At 38.0% G+C, this 19,840-nt stretch overlaps 2 protein-coding genes across 3 annotated transcripts in view; one reads left to right on the top strand and one right to left on the bottom strand.

The window, feature by feature from the left end:
• The window catches only part of LOC143151633 (dTTP/UTP pyrophosphatase), a 54,244-nt gene that overhangs the window by 25,236 nt on the left and 9,168 nt on the right, over positions 1–19,840 (top strand). The window lies entirely within an intron of this gene.
• On the bottom strand, positions 1,729–12,633 carry Cpr14 (cuticular protein 14). The gene is made up of 4 exons (XM_076320977.1): positions 12,483–12,633; positions 4,038–4,171; positions 2,493–2,770; positions 1,729–2,134 (listed from the first exon to the last, which is right to left on the bottom strand). The coding sequence occupies exons 1-4, from the start codon at positions 12,495–12,497 to the stop codon at positions 2,130–2,132; spliced, it is 432 nt and encodes a 143-aa protein (XP_076177092.1). The 5' UTR covers positions 12,498–12,633; the 3' UTR covers positions 1,729–2,129.

Raw genomic sequence — 19,840 nt, 5'->3', positions numbered from 1 at the left:
TCCTGCATATTTGATTATACTTTATAATCATCGAAGGACCAAACTTAGTTACGTTCTACGTAATTTTAGTCGTTTTGCGTTGAAACAAAAAATTCTTTCCAAACTTTTTTTCCATATAACGTACAAATATATTTGTCACAAGTTCTTGTACCGGTTTTGATTTCTATATGTACGATCCTTATCGATCGCTCAATATCTGGCATATAAAGCAAGGTCTACTAGGATGTCTTATTAATGACTCCACTAGCAGGCCCAGTGAAATGGCCTCTCTCATCCTTTTTCTATTTTCACTCACTCACTCTTCCTCCATCACTCCTTCAGAAGTCACCAAAATAATTAATGTAAAGTGTCTTAACATAATCAACTATTTCAAAAATATCATATAGACCCCCTTCCTTTTCCTATTTTCACTCACTCACTTATCCTCGATCACTTCTTCAGAAGTCACCAAAATAATTAATGTAAAGTGTCTTAACATAATCAACTATTTCAAAAATATCATATAGACCCCGTTCTTTTTCCTATTTTCATTCACTCTTCCTCCATCACTCCTTCAGAAGTCACCAAAATAATTAATGTAAAGTGTCTTAACATAATCAACTATTTCAAAAATATCATATAGACCCCCTTCCTTTTCCTATTTTCACTCACTCACTTATCCTCGATCACTTCTTCAGAAGTCACCAAAATAATTAATGTAAAGTGTCTTAACATAATCAACTATTTCAAAAATATCATATAGACCCCGTTCTTTTTCCTATTTTCATTCACTCTTCCTCCATCACTCCTTCAGAAGTCACCAAAATAATTAATGTAAAGTGTTTTAACATAATCAACTATTTCAAAAATATCGTATAGACCCCCTTCTTTTTCCTATTTTCACTCACTCACTTATCCTCGATCACTCCTTCAGAAGTCACCAAAATAATTAATGTAAAGTGTTTTAATATAATCAACTATTTCAAAAATATCATATAGACCTGTCAGTAATTAAACCTTCTGGGATTTCACTTTCTGGGATTTCTTAATTTATATAAAATTTGAGAAAAAGTATTTGTAACATCAATTTTCGACTTTCTACATTTTTATTCATTTTTTCTCGTAACATTGCCTCACCCTTGATTGTATTGTAGGTAGAAAGAAGAATTGGTCGCAAATTGAGAAAAGTTTCACCAGTGTCGAGTAATTTTTGTTTAGTCAAAAGCCTAACGAAGGACAATTAAAACATCCGATATAATAAAACTGACAATTCCTTTAAGACTGATCTTTTCATCTCCAGTCTACACGATCCATTTCGTGACACTCTGTATACATAAAATATATACAGATTGTGGAATTTGTATTCAAACTATCTATTCAAGAAGATCAGTCGCAGATTGATAACGTTGGCAACTTTGAAAATTCACACGCTTCACTTATTTTATTTAACGTCTTTATTTTGCCGTAACAATTTAAGAAACAGGGAAAAAAAGAAAACGAAACGAAGTAAATACAAAACGTACGAGTTCTGATAATGCCACGGCAATTTTTAACAAAAGCAATTTTAGAAACTAACTCTCTCCACGTAGTACGTAGTATATGTATTAAAAAAATATTATTAGATATCCCATTTCCGAACCACCATACGCATTGAATTCACAATGGTACCGTTACCAAACAAAAGGATAAGAATAATCCGTAGAAAGATTGAAAGTGTCTCGGTATTCCTACGAAAGAAAAGTAAGAAAATTCTTCGGCAGAACGCTTTTATTTATATACAAAAATCACAAGTTAAAGTATACGTATTATATATACTATCGACGCTCGATACGCGTCCTCGCAGCTGCGATGGCGTCGTCCATTTTTCGTGTTTTACGTGTGAAAGCAGCGTGCGCGCATCGGCACGATCCTGTCGTAAGCTGCTGAACAGTGCGCATTACTTTCTTCTATACAGGTAAGATAAAGAATCTCGAAGTATACAGTTATTATATACCGGCTGGCACGCGCCTTATTTTTTTCTGTTACGTATAATCCTAGATTAATATACCACACTATAATTATTTTTATGGTTGCATCGGAGGCTCGGGGTCGGTTTTGTCCATGGCTAGCTGGCTCGAAATCAGGTCACGTTTGAGGTATAGTTGGGCTGATTAACCTGCGGAATGAGAATATCGTTAATCGCTAGAGAACGCTTTCGCGGCAATTATTATACCCTAGCTGTTACTAAGTTACGTTAACGCGTGATCTCTGGTTCGGGAAAAATTGCTCGCACCGTAACATGGTAATTTATTTCTCACCGTGTAAATTACTTTCTTCGTGTCCAAACTTCGATGAACTTCAACGTGAAGTCTCGAAACGAATTATCAACGGTCTGCGTACGAAATTGTTCGCGGTTTCCAACTACTTTCGGCCAAGGCAAACCATTTTGGCAAACCGAAAGGTTCGTTGCAGACAATTGCGCCAGCGAGCGCGAAAGAGTTAAAGTGTCGTTAGGGGATGGAAGAAGAACAGACCTCGGCCAGGTGGTCGTGGTTGACCGCCGTCGTCCTCCTCAGGGTGAGCCGCGTTCCACTCGAGCGCCCTTTGGATCTCTGGTGGTATCGGTGGTGCCGTGGGGATGTGAGAGCCTTGCACTTGGAAGCCATTTTCGTCTGCTATGTACGAAATGCTGACTTGCTGACCATCGGGCGCCGTGTAAGAATCCGAACCCTGCGAGACCACCGGTGTCTCACCGTCTACTTGTTTAGGCTGGCCTGATTCTTGATGGCTGATCCCATTGCTCGTCTCGAAGCTGAACAATAACCGAGACAACTAAGTCCTGTGCGTCGATCGACTACACGAATCCGGAGACAGGACCGAGTAAATAGCATCTAACGTATACAGTGAACGTTTTGAGAAGATTTAGACGGAAAAAGAAATGAACAAATTATCGAACTGTATTACCAATCGATGAGATTCTTTTCCTCGACTTGTACATTGAAGTGACAAGTACGTAGAAATAAAATGTAGAAGCGACACGTGAATAGAAATGAAATCTAGAAGCAACAATTAAACAGAAACGATACCTAGAAACGACAAGTTCATGGATGTGAAAATTTAGCTCGAAATTGCAACAGGGTGCAGAATTGGTGTTGATTTGTGTTACTTCTTCGTTGCCGAAGAGAATGTCGAACGTTCTCTGTACGGATCGAAATGGGTTAATTGTTTGTTCGTTTATCGAATCGAATAACGCGTCGTTGTTAAAGACTTGACTATAGCGCGAAGTAATACGAAACAATGAGAGTGTCGATTCGACGCGAAGAAAGGCGGCGTAATTGAAAGAAAAACGTTTAGCACGGTAGCGATCACTCCTACCTGGGAATAACAATGCACTTATGCAGAACAGAGATTGCAGTGGGCGACAGTTGTGACCGCGCGAATAAGCCAGTGTCATTGGGCACGAATACCTGTTATCCCTGGTCCATTGTTTTCACCTTGTGTAATTGTGTGTATGTAAATCCGTGCGCGACGAATAAAGCTATCGCGTTCCAACTTGTCGCGCAATAAAATGTCCGGCGAACCTTTAACTTTGGACTTGACTTTCTCTGGATTTAACCGGTCGGCCACCATTAACGCTCGCTGCGCGTTTACATCTCCATTGAAAAAGTAATAAGCCAATTGGGTGACCGTTGAAAAATTATCAGTCTAATTTCACCGTACCCTCTAAGCCGATTCGACCAACGCGGTTATAAATCTATTGCATTTGCAGCGCGTTGAAAATAAATTAGAAACTCTTGGAAAAGGAACAAGCGCGAAACCGAAGGAACACATTTTTCATTTTCAAATGTTTCCCTGTTTTCAGAGAACGATAAATTAAAACCGCGTCCGTGGAACGATGCTTCTTTGTCCGTCACGTGGTAATTATTTTCCTGCTCCCCTTTACGCCGCGTTAATCTATTTCCGTCCACCGTAAATGATAGAAAAATCGTCTCGGTGTAAATTCGCGAACAAACGACGAAATAACGAACTACGGTTCTACGGAAATATCCGACGCGATGATTTTCTTCTCGATTACTTACTTATTCACGTAATTGCCATCGAAGTTCACTTCGAGCTGCTGAGATGTGATCACCGCATCTTTGTCAGCGCCACCGCTGGGTCGTTGAGGTGCTCCTAATGTCCCTGTCGTACAGAGTACGACCGCCACTAACACCTGAAACATTGTTTCGTTCTTTTTAGAAAAGAAACTACCATCGTGAAAGAAAAATTTTTGAAATTACCAATTACACTTGGTACATCGAATAGTATATCGAATACATCGAATACTTGCCGTGCAACAACTGTTTCAAAAAGTGGAAAGCTTCAAAAGTATAGAAACTCAATCGAATACTTGATATCGTTACAAGGGACAAATTGTGCAATGATTTACGTCTTACGTTATCGTATTTGCATATTTACATTCAAAGATCGCGTTCATTTTATTTTAACAGAGGGGTTGAAAATTCTGGATTCAAAGACGTACTCTTTCCAAGATCATCTCTTTGGTTGTAACCCTAAACTCTGTACGATATTAACTGACAAACAAGAACCCGAGTATCTGAGAAACGGTTACTCGCGAAACGTTCGTTAAAACTACTCTGTCCTTGAGTCCTTAAATCCTGACAATCAACGGAATTTACCTCTACGAGTCTGAAAAGCTCAGTGCGATCGAGTATCGAACGGTCGAAAATTTCAATGTCCTCGAAAGGATCGCTCGTAAAATGTTTCCACGCAACGTGTAACTAGAATGTTTGTCGCGCGGGTAATGCAACGGAGACGCAAGTATTCCACGCGAAGTCGTACGCTCTGAATGCGTAATTATCTTAATCATAGACCAGTTTAATGAAAGATCGAGTTGCGAGGTCTCGACAAGGCCTGGCGCGAATTGCGTGTAAACCCGACGAAAAGCAAGTACGATCGAGCGGAGGTTGATCCATGGCGGACCTCGAGCAACGGTCGCGTCAATTAAGCTTAATTGGAACGCGAGTTTTTAAGTTACTCTTCCCCTCGTGACTGAAAAGAGAGGTAGCGCCTGGGAAATCCGTGGACAATGGATGCCGATCCCTAACACCGTTTGCAAAACCTTTCGTTCAAATATTCATAGAATTCGTGAAAGTAAAGTCCCGCGGTGGCGTGGCGTGGCTTTGTATGGAACGAGCTGTAAAGGGCAAACGAAGATGATAATGCCTAGAGACTGCACGACGCGGTTACGTCAGTCGCAAATGACATTATGAAATACAGCGTAATGGCGGAACGAAAGTGGTACAGTGTAATGCGCCCGTTTTTCTCCGCGCGTCCGTGAAACGTGTAATTTCATTCAAGAACTGCATCAGCCGTGAATCTGTTCCGCGAGAGATTCGCGGCCCTAAATGTCAGCCCGATCGACTCGTTTTTTCACGGTTGGTGTTCGTCATCTGGTGAAAAAATCTCTCGAAAACTAACCGATGGAAACACAACGTTGAACATTCGATACGAAACAAGTGACGAAAGAAATTCGTACGACCGATCGTGTAGACTGTTAGAGCTAGACGATAGGTTCGATGTTATCGTTCCTTTTATAGTTGACGTGTCGATTGTCGAATGGATTTGAAATTCAGAAAAACTTGTCGGTGTAACGATGGTAGGATACATCGTAGTTTGTATTTTTAATTCGAAAGCTTCGTTTCGATCAATTCGATGAAAAGTTTCCACAGAGAGCACACTCTCGAATACACCGGTATGTTTTCTACATAGCATTATTCGCGTTTAAATGTCGTGCTTCAAAATACGACATTCGAGTAATCGAAATATCACCGTGCGCAAGAGACCATGAAAGCCGAGAGCGGATTAACCGATAAATTTTCCGTTTAAAAGTAAACGAAGTGAAATGGATACACGTTTAACATATTCCCAATACTTTCGTGTTTTTACAGCTAATACCACTACGTGAGACTAATTTTGAATAATTTTCCTCCGATTTTTGAGCAACACGAATGAATATATACCCTCGTTTTTATATTTGCTCAATTACATTTTGTTCTTCTCGTTCAATTCATTCACTTGTACATTTGTAGGTAAATACTTGCGATCAAGTTTTGTACACCGAAGGAGGCCAATATTGAGGATCTGAACGTTCGTGTTAAAAGAACTATGCTTTTTTAAACTACATTTCTTAAAGCATTTTTTCGAGTGTGGCAAGTAACGTACACGTTGGTGCTAAGTTTTAATAGAAACGATGCTATTGATCAACCCAAATACTTGTGTTGTTCAAAAGTTATCCCACTGCTCGATGCACAGACTTACGAGGTCGCTCCGTTTTACCTTTCATGGTCACCTACATATAGGGGAGAGTTACGTATATTGTTGTACCGGTTTCCTAAGTCGTACCTCAACAATTTCTTTGTCGTAAATATAAAATACACGAGAATTGAGAAGTAGAAACGAAATATCACAATTTGAAGTCGCGTTTAATGTGAGCTACAAATTTACTATTGTTAACTACAATCCAACCGTACAGTTTTACTCCATAGTTTGGAATATTTCTGAAATTGGTTTTGTATTTGTTCCTAATATATACAAGTTTGTAATACGATTATTTTATTCACTCAAATTTTTATTTATTCTTCTTTTTATTCACAAATGTAGTATTTTTTGAGGATGTACGATTTAGAAGACCGGTTATCTAAATCGTACTTTTTCGTCAAATTAAATATGGTTCTTCACGATTGTGGAGATAATTCGAACTCTAACAATTCTCTCGAAATTCGTGCGTTCCGTGTGTAACAAGTCCCAAGTCGCTAAAAAATCGTTCCATTTGTCGTACAAGTCGCAAGATACTCAAAAATCATTTCGTTTCCGGTGCAAGTCACAAATTACTCGAAACTCATTTCGTCGCTTGTAAAAATCACAAATATTCTTAAAAATCGTATAGTCTTTCGTACAAGTCCCGAATTACTCAAAAATTATTCCATCTATTGTACAAGTCGCCCAAATTATTTAAAAATATTTTCATCCATACGAGTCGCAAATTACTTAAAAATCGTTTCGTCTTCGGTACAAGTCACAAATTACTCGAAACTCATTTCGTCGCTTGTAAAAATCACAAATATTCTTAAAAATCGTATAGTCTTTCGTACAAGTCCCGAATTACTCAAAAATTATTCCATCTATTGTACAAGTCGCCCAAATTATTTAAAAATATTTTCATCCATACGAGTCGCAAATTGCTTAAAAATCGTTTCGTCTTCGGTACAAGTTACAAATTACTCGAAATTCATTTCGTCGCTTGTAAAAATCACAAATATTCTTAAAAATCGTATAGTCTTTCGTACAAGTCCCGAATTACTCAAAAATTATTCCATCTATTGTACAAGTCGCCCAAATTATTTAAAAATATTTTCATCCATACGAGTCGCAAATTGCTTAAAAATCGTTTCGTCTTCGGTACAAGTCGCGAGTTACACGGAGCTTGTTTCATCCACGTTTTGATTCGTCGATTGTATCAAATTTCTTTCGCGGGAGTCCCCGTGTTACTTAAACATCGTTTCGTACGATGCACGTTAATCAACCCTCGTTGGTTAGGTCTGCGAACAACGATCCCGTAATCCCCCGAGAACGCGTGTTTAATTACCGATCGCGCGCTACGGCGTCAATGGAACCCTATCCGGGACAGGATTTCATTCTCGTAGCGACGTAATCGATATTTCGCTTCTCCTTGACCGTATGACCGAGCTGGAACAAGCTATCGCTTCCTACGTGTCGTGTACCCGCTCAGACAATGAAAGGCGTAGAAGGTCGAGCGACGGCGCGGCACGGAGGAAGAGGACAAGGAAGGAAGCCCAGGGGGTCCCGGGAAGATTCGAGCGGACGCTCGTAACGATTTTTCTTTCTCTCGGGCCGATCTTCAACCGCGAATAATCCACGGCTGGGAGAGCACGCGCGATCGTTTCACGCTTCTCGACGTGCAATCCTTATCGCCGATGTGGAATCTACAACGCGTACGAATCGGTATCTGAAATGCTAATCGATCGCGGGGCCCGTCGTTGCGCGGCCTGACCGAGAAAATGACAAAGCGCGGAAAGTTTCACAAGTGTTGCGCGGAACAGAGCTGGAATTACCGTCCTGGTAATGATCCCGGTCCACCTGTCCTCCGTAACGTGTAATAAGACTGATTATGAAAGAAGGAAAGACGCGCGGACGCTTCTTCATTCATAATGTCAAATGATCACGGAGGATGCTGCGTTCGGTCGCGCGCTGGGCTCCTTCGAGTCGATTCGTCGATTGCGTTTGTTCGTCGGTAGCGTTCGAAACATTCTTATCGATATTCTCTTCGAAATTGGAAATTATCACTTCGTACGTTCGCTTCGTCTACCTTTCTCCCAACTCGCGTCGAGAAATGATTTATTCGTGGAAAAAATGATCTTCGTTGTAAATGGAAAAATACCGCTGCGAATTCTTTCGTATCGATAATCTTCTCTAGTTGAAAATGAAAAGATATCGTCGAACCGTGTTTTTTTTTTTTTTTTTAAATGACATTCGTATCGAAATTCTGTTAAAAATTGGAAACGATTTTCGTATTTCAATTATCGACTTCGCGTACCATTCTTCGTTCGTTGATTTAGTATCGTAAGATACTAAAAGATCGAGATTAAACTTGGAGTAAATGGGAAAATAGAAGAAGCTACGAATTTTGTGCGTTGAGTGCCTTGTTAGATAATGAATGGACAAATTTGGGAAATTTTCTAGATTTTCGAAAGAAAGATTTTCGGCTCTCGGAAGAATTCTAAATTTAGTTTGCGAGTAATTATCGATCATTCACAAATTTCATTCTATGCAATCACGATCGACTGTTTTGTATCTTATTTGAAACAACTCGAAAAATTGTTCATAGGAGCAAAATATATTACGGGAGACATGCGTGATTGTAATCTTCTCTTTTTTAACAAACGGAGGAAGAAAGTTTAATCAAGAACCAGAGGAGTTATGGAAAGTTGTAGTTAACAACGGAAGAGATACGTTAGAGAAGGTAATTGGAGCGATAAGTTTGTAAATTATCGGTGTTTAAAAGTGAATTGAAAAACCGAAGAAGGAAATAGAAAACAAATTTTAAGTATCTCGATAAAATACTTTTTCTTTTCAACTTAGGTTAATCTAAGAGATGAAAAGAATTCACATTCTGTGAAAAGAATGAACAAATATTAGACGGATTGCTCAGTTAAAATATATATAATAAATAAAACTAATATTATTCGTTTCTTGAATATACACGGAAGATAAACCGAAATTTATCTTACGTGTATCATTGTACAGAGTTTTCCACTGCTGTAAATACAAATTCAACTGGCTGACAAACTCGTAAAAGGAAATAAGAAAATCTTTAAAAAAAGTCGATTCGTTCATACTTTCCCGGACACTAAAATTTTCAATTCGTCAATACTTTCTCATCCCTTATTACGAGTTCTATTAACCACTTCGATTCGTATCTACGATTTTAAAGTACACTGCACAAATTATTCGAACCATCGGAGAAAGAATGAAAGTCTACAAATTTTCAAGCATAAATGCGTTGGAATATTTAAACCGATAATATAAATATTGCTCTCAGACACGAAGCATGAAATTTTTCTATCCAACTTGCGATCACCGTGTTAATGCTCAACGAATACTACATTCGACAAACGCGACTTTTTTTTACTTCGAACGACAAACTTACGAACCAAGACCAAGTCATTATTTCGATAGTGATTTTTTCTACTCGCGTTGTGCCTAATTTGTCCAACTTCGAAGCCACCCGCTGTGTCATCGTCGCAACGAGGTGCGATCGTGCGCAACCTCGTGAACGCGGAAGCAAGATTTTACGCGATTGGATCTCGCGAGAAACCAGTTAATGCAGATTATAGTCGATGAAATGATAAATTCAAGAATCGAACTTTGCTCGCCTCGATCTATCGTATCGACGTGGTAAACTTCGATTCGAAGAGGAAAGAAATTAGCAACACTGGCAACTCCGACAAAAAAGAAACCAACCGTTGCAAGTTTGTTCCCCGTTTGAACGTTCGCTATTTATCGAAGGTGATTCGTTTGCCTTAGATGACATAACAGGTAACGGGAGGACAACGTGAACCACGCCACGATTGAAATCCACATTGACAGCCGCGTGTGCGTCGAAAAGTATTTGGGCCTCTCATTGGTGTCACGCTTTATTCCCTGGCGATTGTCCTACCTCGAAGAAAAAGGTGTCGACACGAGCGCGCCTCGTGACGCAATCGCGCGTCGCTCGTCGTAATTGTCATGATAATTCTATTCTCAATTTCACGCCCGTTCTGTGTTCCCTCGTTCGAATTCCGTTAATTTTGATTGTATGCAACGGCATCGTTAACGAGGATCTTCGAACGCCTCGTTCTTAATCCCGCGACAAGGAACGGAGGATCGATTCGTTGAAGATACGAGCACAACCGCGGTTAAAGAACAATGAAGAGGCATGTCCCGTCTCCTCACCGACGAATTTTGTGTTCGTTTCAACTGAAATGTGATCGCGCCTAAACGAACACGCGGGAGAATCGACGTAGAACGAAAATTTCCACCGCGAGGCCCGAATAAGGAAGCGGCGAGGGTTCAACGAAGAAGACACGACTTCGACGTAAGAACGAAACCGGGAATGTCATAACGAGTATCCAGCCGGGTGACATAACGGTAATAACGAAATTCTATGCGCGGGTAATCGGTCGTAGAATTATCCTGATGCAAGTACTCTGCAATTTAAAAGCTACGCGCTTATGGCGAAATGATTGCAACCGTTGTCCGTCAATGTTATTCGGTGTGCTTTCGCGGGTATGCCAGCTCGCGAATGAAAATATACTCATCGATCGAAAATACAGATTTTGCGCAACCTACGACGGTTACGCGATCATCGAACGATCGTTAATATCGATTCGATATTGTATCGTACGAAACCTTCTTGGAAAATTTCACGTTTCGAAACGTAGGCTATTTACACGTTGTGATCGAGTTACACGGTTGCTGGAAATGTTACAGGTCTCGCACGAATTGAAGAAAAAATTTTTTTTTCTAAATCGATGCAGTTTACTCGAAGCCGGAAAAGTCCATTCGTCGACGAAAAACCGATGGTACACGTGCGCGCGCGTATCGACCGCCATGAGAGTTACACGGAGTTAAACGGAATTTTTGGAAAATTATGCGGCGAAAAGTATAAATCAATTACGCGTTATCGGTTCGTCCGACGCGGGTGAGTGGAGAGGAACGAGTGGGTCATTACTGACGCGTGTTACGTTATTGCATTAATATCGCTTACGCTGTGAACACTGAACAATGTTGCAAGGTATACTCGTATCTCCGTGTAATACCGCGGGTAACTTGTGCGCGAATAAAAAATTATTTCGACGACGTGCTTTGCGTTTTATTTCTACAAATACGACGTCATGTTCGCGAATAAAGCGTAAAAAAAAATAGAAAAAAAGATAAATGAAATAAGATATCGCGTAATTACGAACGGATACTTTTTCAACGATCGTTGACTTCTGGAAAATATTTCCACGTTTTCCTTTCAATTCGTGTACAGATTTATCTCACGGTTCTACCAGCGTTAACTTTTCATTATTCGTCAACGAGACACTTTATTCGCACAAAATTCACCGATATCGCTGGAAACTCGTATCTCTTACGGTAAAATTTGGTCGATTTCACAGGAATCGAATATTTAGCTACTAAAGGTTGCATAGTTTCGTTTCGAATCGGATTGACCAGAGAACGTGACATTTGACAAGGAAGGAAACTAATGAACATAGTTCGATCAAGCCCCGAAATTTCATTCGGCAACTTATGACACAGTTCCGTCGTTAACTCTTAGCTAAAAGCATCTAAAACGTGACATCGAGCAAGAATAATAAACAGTGTCTCCGCGTACTCTACCTAGACCAACCGAATCCCAAAATCTAGAACTCAGCGATTTGCTGCACAGTTCCCTTGTTAATTAACTCTAAGCATCTAAAACGCGGCACTTGGTAAGAATGGAAGACAGAGTTAGCAAAATCGTAGATACTCTAGATGGTCCAAACTGAATCCCAAAATGTTGAATTCATCGTTAACTAAGAGCACCTAAAACGTGGCACTTGGTAGAAATCAACGACACAGGTAACAAAACCTCGAAACGTACTCTGACTAGTTCGAACTGAATTCCAAAATGTTCTCAGAAATGTGATAATTCTCTAATCCGGTGTTTGCAAACGTTATCGTTCCCTCGATCCCCATAGGTCTACCCTGACCACGACGAATGAAACGCGGAAAACGCGCACGCGACACAAGGCCACCGGGAACAGCGAATTTTCCCCCATAGTTGGCGTAAATGAAATGGCCCCTAAGACACCTAACACCGACGATAATTCACAGTCGCGTTAAACGGTGGTTCAAGCCCCGTGACTTGCCACGCCGATGAAAACCGAGTCTCGCGGGCTACTGTCGGCCGCGTGTCTTACGGACTGAGTACCTACCTTGATAGTGAACATAATCTCTCTGTCACACGGACACCGGCGATGAAGCGGTTAGGATGCAGATGGGTTGGTACTTGTGCTTCTTCGTCAGATGCTTCGGCTCTTTATATACACGACCGTAGCAACGTGGTACAGTGAAAGGGGTCATCCCTGCCCTCTTCACAATGCACTTCTTCTGACCAGTGCATCTTCGGAAAAATGCTCTCGGATGAACCGAGTCGTGGCGGATTTTTCACCGTGACACGGGAAACGGACGTCGTCTGGCCAGGTGTTAATTTTTCACCACCGATCGATCATTTCGGGGAACCGGTGCTCGAAGAACCGCGAAATTTCGAACGTTTCGAGAAAAAGGGACAACACGAGGCGGACGAGTAGGTACGAGTAGGTGGACCTCTCGTTATGGTTCGGGCGGCGGATTTTTTTAAACCGGCTCCCGCGATCGGGGGAACAATCGCCACGATGAAATATAAATATGAGAAAATATTCGTGTACGTAAGTAACGACACTACGAACTTTATGCAGAAAAGGTATCTTTTTTCTTTTTTTTTGCTCCTTCGGTCTGTACGGCGAAACACGTTTATTAAAACGTTGGGTTTCCTTGTTTGGTCGTAAAGAGCAACGGATTGTAAACAAAAATTAATTAATCCAACGTTTCGACCACGGTCTCTTACAATTCCTCGAAGAGGACCGAGAACCTGTTCGTTGCTCTTTATGGCCGAATAAGGAAATACAGAAATATAAATTTTAATTATTTCATTCTTATAGCCATTGGCGACAATTTTATTCGAACGTTTTCCTGAAGTTTTATCATTATTTGTAATATACCATTGGTATATTGAATTTAAGTATGCTTTTACATTAATTAATTTATCTTTGGTGTTAGTTTTTCTTATTTGTCTCTGTATGTATAGAGAATTCTTTATAATTTTGTAGATTACGTTTAATAAAACTGCATGCTACGACTATTCAAAATTTATGATAGGTAATTTAATTTATTCGCAATTAATTAAACACGGAAAGAAGTTAGAGCCGGAGATAGAAAAGTGATCAAAAAGTCTAATAATAGTTGTAGGTATACCAATAAAAAATAAGAGATCAGTTCTCTGTTTCAGTTCAATGTTACGTCTAATTTATTAATGAAATTAAATTATAAGAAGTATTAATATGTGAAAATAATACGTCGAATAAATACTAATTTAGCCAGTGAGAGAAAAATCTCAAATGAAGAAATTATTTTATCATTAACGTGTAATTAAAAATCGTTAAATAAGGTAATGTAAGTTACCAGTAATACAAAGTAAAACGTCGATAATTTTCTACGAAACGTCTACCTAATTAATAATTAATAATTTGTAATAAAAAATTCCACTGCTGAGCCTTAATATGAAATATAAATCACCGATAAAATGGAAAACATTACGTTATTTTACCTTACGATTTCTGAAGTCTAATAATATAAGGCAACAATTAGATAGATACTGCTCGCGATTCATTAATAGATAATTTACAAATAAAATAAAAGAATACGAATATCGTCTAAATAAAAGTACGTAAAATAAAATCAAAACCAACATGTGTTTAATACTACGAAGGTCTTTCCATTTAATATAATATTCACCGACCAACTTGTTACATGGTTTAATTAAATCTTAAATATTTAATTATATTTAATGAAATTTCTTTTATTACGGGTCAATATAATATTTTACGTACTTTTTGTTTTTTAATACCAGAATTGAATAATAAAACAGTGCAAGATATTAATGAAACAAAGGCTAGGAGTGTGTTGAAAAATTAAATTAAACGCAATACGAAACTCGATTTAATATTTCCATTGATAATTTATTCGATCGGGTAAGGGAAGAGAAGCAAGAACTAGAAATTAGAAACGAAGTATAAATAATTTCGCATTCATTTTAATTGTCTGCAACAGTCCCAAGCGTGAATGAGAAAAACAGCTGTGCAACGGAGACAGAATGGACGAAGGCGAAGCGAGAAGATAATTGATGCTTCGTGCAAGGTTCTACCGGATATTTGCTCAGAATTTTTATAAAATCGAACAAAACATACTGCGATTGAATGCTGTGCTGCGTAAAGGGTTGCAGTGTCTAGGTCATGTACGATTGTATGTAACAGTTGGACTGTAGTGGTTTCCTTGAGCCGCTTGTTCACGCACGGTTCGCGAGCGTTTGCATTGTGCGTATGAATACGCGAGATATACGAGTGTCATTTGTTAACGTAGCGTTTACCCGACGCGGTAACATCGGATTAGATATTTCAATTTCTTTGAAACTTCGATCGATTAAAAGATAACGCTCGTCCTTTTAAATTCTCCTTTTTAAGAGAGATAGGTTCTACTCTAATAGCGATTTAATAGAGATTAATGGTTAGTCGATTCTTTTGAATTAACAAACCTACCTTGTGGGTAATAATGAAAACAAATTGTTCATTTTAGTAGCGACAGAATCGATTTTGCGATACATTTCGAATAACTAAATGTTTAAGTGATAATAGAAGTCACGTATGGATTCACACGAAACTGTTTCTGTGGTAATTTCTTGCTTACCGATAAATATTTATTATTTACAAATCTCATCTATATCGTACAACGGTTTGTCAGAAGCAAGACTTATCGCGACTCGTTTCGGAGTACTGTTTATTCTCGATCAATGAGCAATTTGTAACAAGTTGAACAATGTTTGTGTAAATTACTTTGGAATGAAATGTTAAAATACAAACACGAAACAATTTCTATACGTACATACTCGATTCACTTTCAGTCTCTATTTACTTTCATCCTGCCAAATGGAAACTTATTTATATTCTTTTCCAAATTTCTTCAATCTGATTATTAGCCAGCACGTTTACCATTTGTCACATTAACATTTCACATGTTGGAAACCAAGGGTTCTTCTTGGAACACAAAGTGTGCAATTAACATCGATCAAATCAAACCTGACACAAATTTAAGTAAATTGCTCCTGACTTGCTACGATATTGGAATATTAGCGTTCTAATGCATCAATCTTGTATTTAACCCTGACATTTGCCGTACAAATTCCAATCGACGTTAATGCATCGAAGTCTGCGCGAATGCAAGTTTCATGGATCCACGAACAATTTTCATACCGTATTCGCCAATTCGAGTGACCGCAGAAGTAAACCACAAAGTAGTATCTAACAGAATTTTTACTGAAATGGTGCGATAATTACTCGTATGAAACGTAGGTCTGGGTTAAATCTTGGTTAGGTCAAAAAAATATAAAAGTGCATAATTGCATCGGGGAAAAAATCAGATTATTGCTTCCAGACTTTTCCATTCCTTTTCTTTTCAAATTGTTTAATGCAGAGTCAGGGTTTACTGTATTCGTTCAATATTTCTGCTATTTTCCTGACCCTCTTCACGAAACAAATTAAAAAATATATTACGCAATATAATACAATGCACGTATGTAATAAATATGTAATATCACATGTATATAATAATCATACATATGACTTTATCATCGCTTTCTATTTACACTATTTTCTACTGTCTGTTTCACTTTTATTGTATTTTCTTCTGTAACCAACGTGCATGTTTGTCTAGTAATGCACTCTTTTAGTATTATTATTATATCATACTACATAATTATTATTATTAGTATTACATTATAGTAAAATATATATATATATATCCTTCAGTTTATATTTCTCAAAGATAGCTCGCAAAATAGCCTAACCAAAAATTATACTCTCAGAGTCTAAAAAGTGTCTCGGTACTACATGTTTACACGTAACAGACCCGAGAGCAAAAAAATACAAAAAAGTTACTAATTTATCGTATCGTTTAATTCGTATAATAGTTGATTGTGAAATTACCAACAACTCCTGCGGAAATAGGTTGCGAAAACTTGATCTTGGATCAAAGTCCTCGCGTTATCGACGCATTATAATTTCACGTGCACTTGCATATTTTCAATCTTTTTTGTCGCTTGCAGCCTTGAATAGCATAAGTAATCTCTATGTTGCTTCTTTGGTTTCTCGTTACGTGAGCGGTCCGAGCACGTTATGATTCATCGTTGCGGACATGAAAACGGCAAGTCGTTTGTAAGACGAATCCCGTGCAAAAAAAGTATGTAACAGATTTTTATTGGCCTCCATTTCTACTGGTAAAGCGAGCGCATTTGCATCGCTACAATCCACGCGACAACAGAAACGTATATTGTTCGGCAGTAATGAAAATTAATAGTTCTGCCATCGATGTGTGATTTAATCATTGAAATGCGCACGAATGTGCGTGCAACAAATGGAATTGTTAGTTCGATATATATATATATATATATATATATATATATATATACACGCGATAAATATTTTAATACGATTGTTCGTATCGGAACGGAGTAAACAGAGTTCTTAACGCAGAATTAGTTTTATTATTAATATTCAACCAATATAGTATGCATTGTGACATTGCGTTATATAATTTGTATATTCCATATAACGTAATGTACTTACAAGATTGTATAGGTACTGAAATCAGATGACATTAAAAATGGGGTAAGATATTATCCAACAATCTCTAAATAATAATATAATTAATTCCGATCCTACAAGTTTCTAATAACGATATCCGCGTAAGTATCCTGCAAATTCTGAAATCGGTGGTAAAATTTGTAGTTTTTATTGATATTTTTACGTCATTTTACCATTCTTATTTTTATTTTGGACACTACACTCAGATTAGATGTAAAATCGATTTCTACTTCGTAAAGTATCGACAACAGTTATTATCATTTCGCATAACACTCTACATGGAGTGTTTTTAATTTTTACGTGAACTTTACAATACTTTTTCTTTGGCCGAAACGTCGAAAGACTTGTTATTATGTTTATCAATCAAGATTTCCTCGCAAAACCATGGAAATTGGACTTTCTTTTTTTATATTTTTTAATCGACGATTCCTCGAACAAACGAAACTAAATATTTCATTATTTGAAGGTAATAATACAAGTTTTATTTAAATCTTATAGTATTACTTAATATTATTTCTTAACTAACTATGCAGATTTTACTTGTAACTACTTTAGTATCCCTTATCTGAACGTGTTACATGTCTTATCTCATACATATATCTCACACGAGTAATTAACACATTGAAACGCAGTCTGAAATATCTACACTGTTGTGTCTTATATAGTATGTGTTCCTTTTAATAACGATCTACGCTTAATAACTTCTGTATACATATGTATATTAAGTAATAATAAATTATACATTATTTAAGGAGAATATTATAAGGTGCCATTTTTCGTTTAACGTTAGATGTATACTTTTACACTACGCACACATTTATAATATTACCGTAAACGTTTAGATGCAATCGTTATCGAAACAGCAAAAATTATATTTAAAATTCATAAAATATAAAAATCGAATGCACAAAACAGTACAACTATATATTATACAATTGAAACAAATAAAATATCGAACTCGCGATTTAACAATATAATAATCATCCTATACATATGTAACTACATATACACGTTTTGAACGTACCAAAAGGAACTAAATTAAATTATTTTACAAGAATTTTCGACTCTTCGATGTACCCCTTTTTACTGATCACCCATCGGTGTAACTTTTATTTGTTTATAATTCACCTATAGATTTCTCATTCTCCGTAAAATTTCGCTCGTCACACCGCCCAAAAGTCTAAAACAGAAAGTACTCGAAAGTTCGTATTAATCTAATTAAAGTTAGGGATAATATTAATTTACATTTCACTAATAATACGTATCGATGTATTATACTTTATGCTCATCTTCGCGTACGTATTCAGTCTTCGGAACGAACACTGAAGAAATTCCCCTTACGTAACACCGAAACGGGAGCATCCATTAAATCGGATCAACCGATTCATCAGACGTATCATAAGGAATCATCGGGCAAAAGTTTTCGACGAAACTCGTTCGTGGCATTAATACCGGTTCGAGATTCTGATTCGTTATTAATCTTCGTGTCGAATGTAGCCAGCCTTTCTCGCAGGATTCCACGGCCATATACCGACATTTACATCGTGTCATTCATGTGACGCGACGTCGTACACCATAGAATATGCGCGATCTCCACGGACCGCGATCTATGCTTCCACGAATCGAGGAAAACGTCTCGGATATATGTAACAAGTCCGTCTGGTATAAACACTTTCTTTCCTACGAAAGAATATACTTCGGTGAAAGAGATCGAGCGACGAGGAGGACGAGCGATCGATCGTGCACGATTCTTTCCTCGAATCGTTGCTGAAGTAAATGGAAACAAAGAGTAAACAGTGTACATCTCGTCGAAGATTGAAATGTCAGAGTTTTCAGTCCCGGACAACCGATGGTCGAGCCGTCACTTTGGCGCTAGTCGAGGTCCGCCGAGACTTCTTTCTTTTTAGCGACAACGTAAAGGTCAGAAAAATTCTCGCTCTTGCGACAGAAGGTGTGTCACGTATCTGTGTAACGAACGCGCATCGCGTAAGTCTATCCACCAACGAGTATCGACGCCCGACCAAATTGTTCTTTCGCAGGGTCGACCCTTGTCAACTCGTAGGCGTTCGAGTAAAATTTCAATAAGCGCGGGAAAAATACGAGCTGACTCGCCGACAAAGACGAGAGAAGATTCGCTAACAGAGAAGCTACAGGGGAGAAGAATCGTTAACGCGGATAGAGAAAGATTCTTTTAACGAAATTCGAGAAAGATCGCGTTACGGGATAAGATGGGAAACCGTGGTTAACGAGGTATTCGTTGGAGTAACGAGCGACGTTGAATTAACGCGCAGCACTTGTTAACGTTAATTCTACTTTCATTATCGTTAATAACGATTGCGATATTTTCTTTCATCGATAGAGACGAAAGAATATACACGAACGACAAATAGCCGGTTCGAAGATGTACTTATTTGCGACACCTATCATTCTATTCAATCTTTCGAGCACTTGAAACTTCAAACAAGAGAGAACGACTCAAACCTCTTATCGACTTTTATTCGGATTATTGTTCGAGTAAATCTTTATCTGGATAATTATACGAATTAACACTATCGTCTCTGTTTGTTACTTTTATTCGAATAAGACAGTTTTATCTCTATTCGTTGCTTTTATTCGAATAAGACAGTTTTATCTCTATTCGTTACTTTTATTCGAATAAAACAATTTTATCTCTACTCGTTACTTTTATTCGAATAAGACACTTTAATCTCTATTCGTTACTATTATTCGAATAAAACAATTTTATCTCTATTCGTTGCTTTTATTCGGATAAGACAGTTTTATCTCTATTCGTTACTTTTATTCGAATAAAACAATTTTATCTCTACTCGTTACTTTTA

Source organism: Ptiloglossa arizonensis, chromosome 9, assembly GCF_051014685.1.
Source record: "Ptiloglossa arizonensis isolate GNS036 chromosome 9, iyPtiAriz1_principal, whole genome shotgun sequence".
Taxonomy (NCBI): Eukaryota; Metazoa; Arthropoda; class Insecta; order Hymenoptera; family Colletidae; genus Ptiloglossa; species Ptiloglossa arizonensis.
Note: the sequence above shows the minus strand (reverse complement) of the source record. Positions and strands in the feature narration are given on the sequence as shown.

What these genes read in the sequence shown, in the direction of transcription:
- Cpr14 (XM_076320977.1), bottom strand. An exon ending in GATGGCAATTACGTGAATAA is followed by an intron (nt 2,771 to 4,037) that starts GTAAGTAATCGA and finishes GTTATTGTTCAG; the next exon opens with CTTCGAGACGAGCAATGGGA.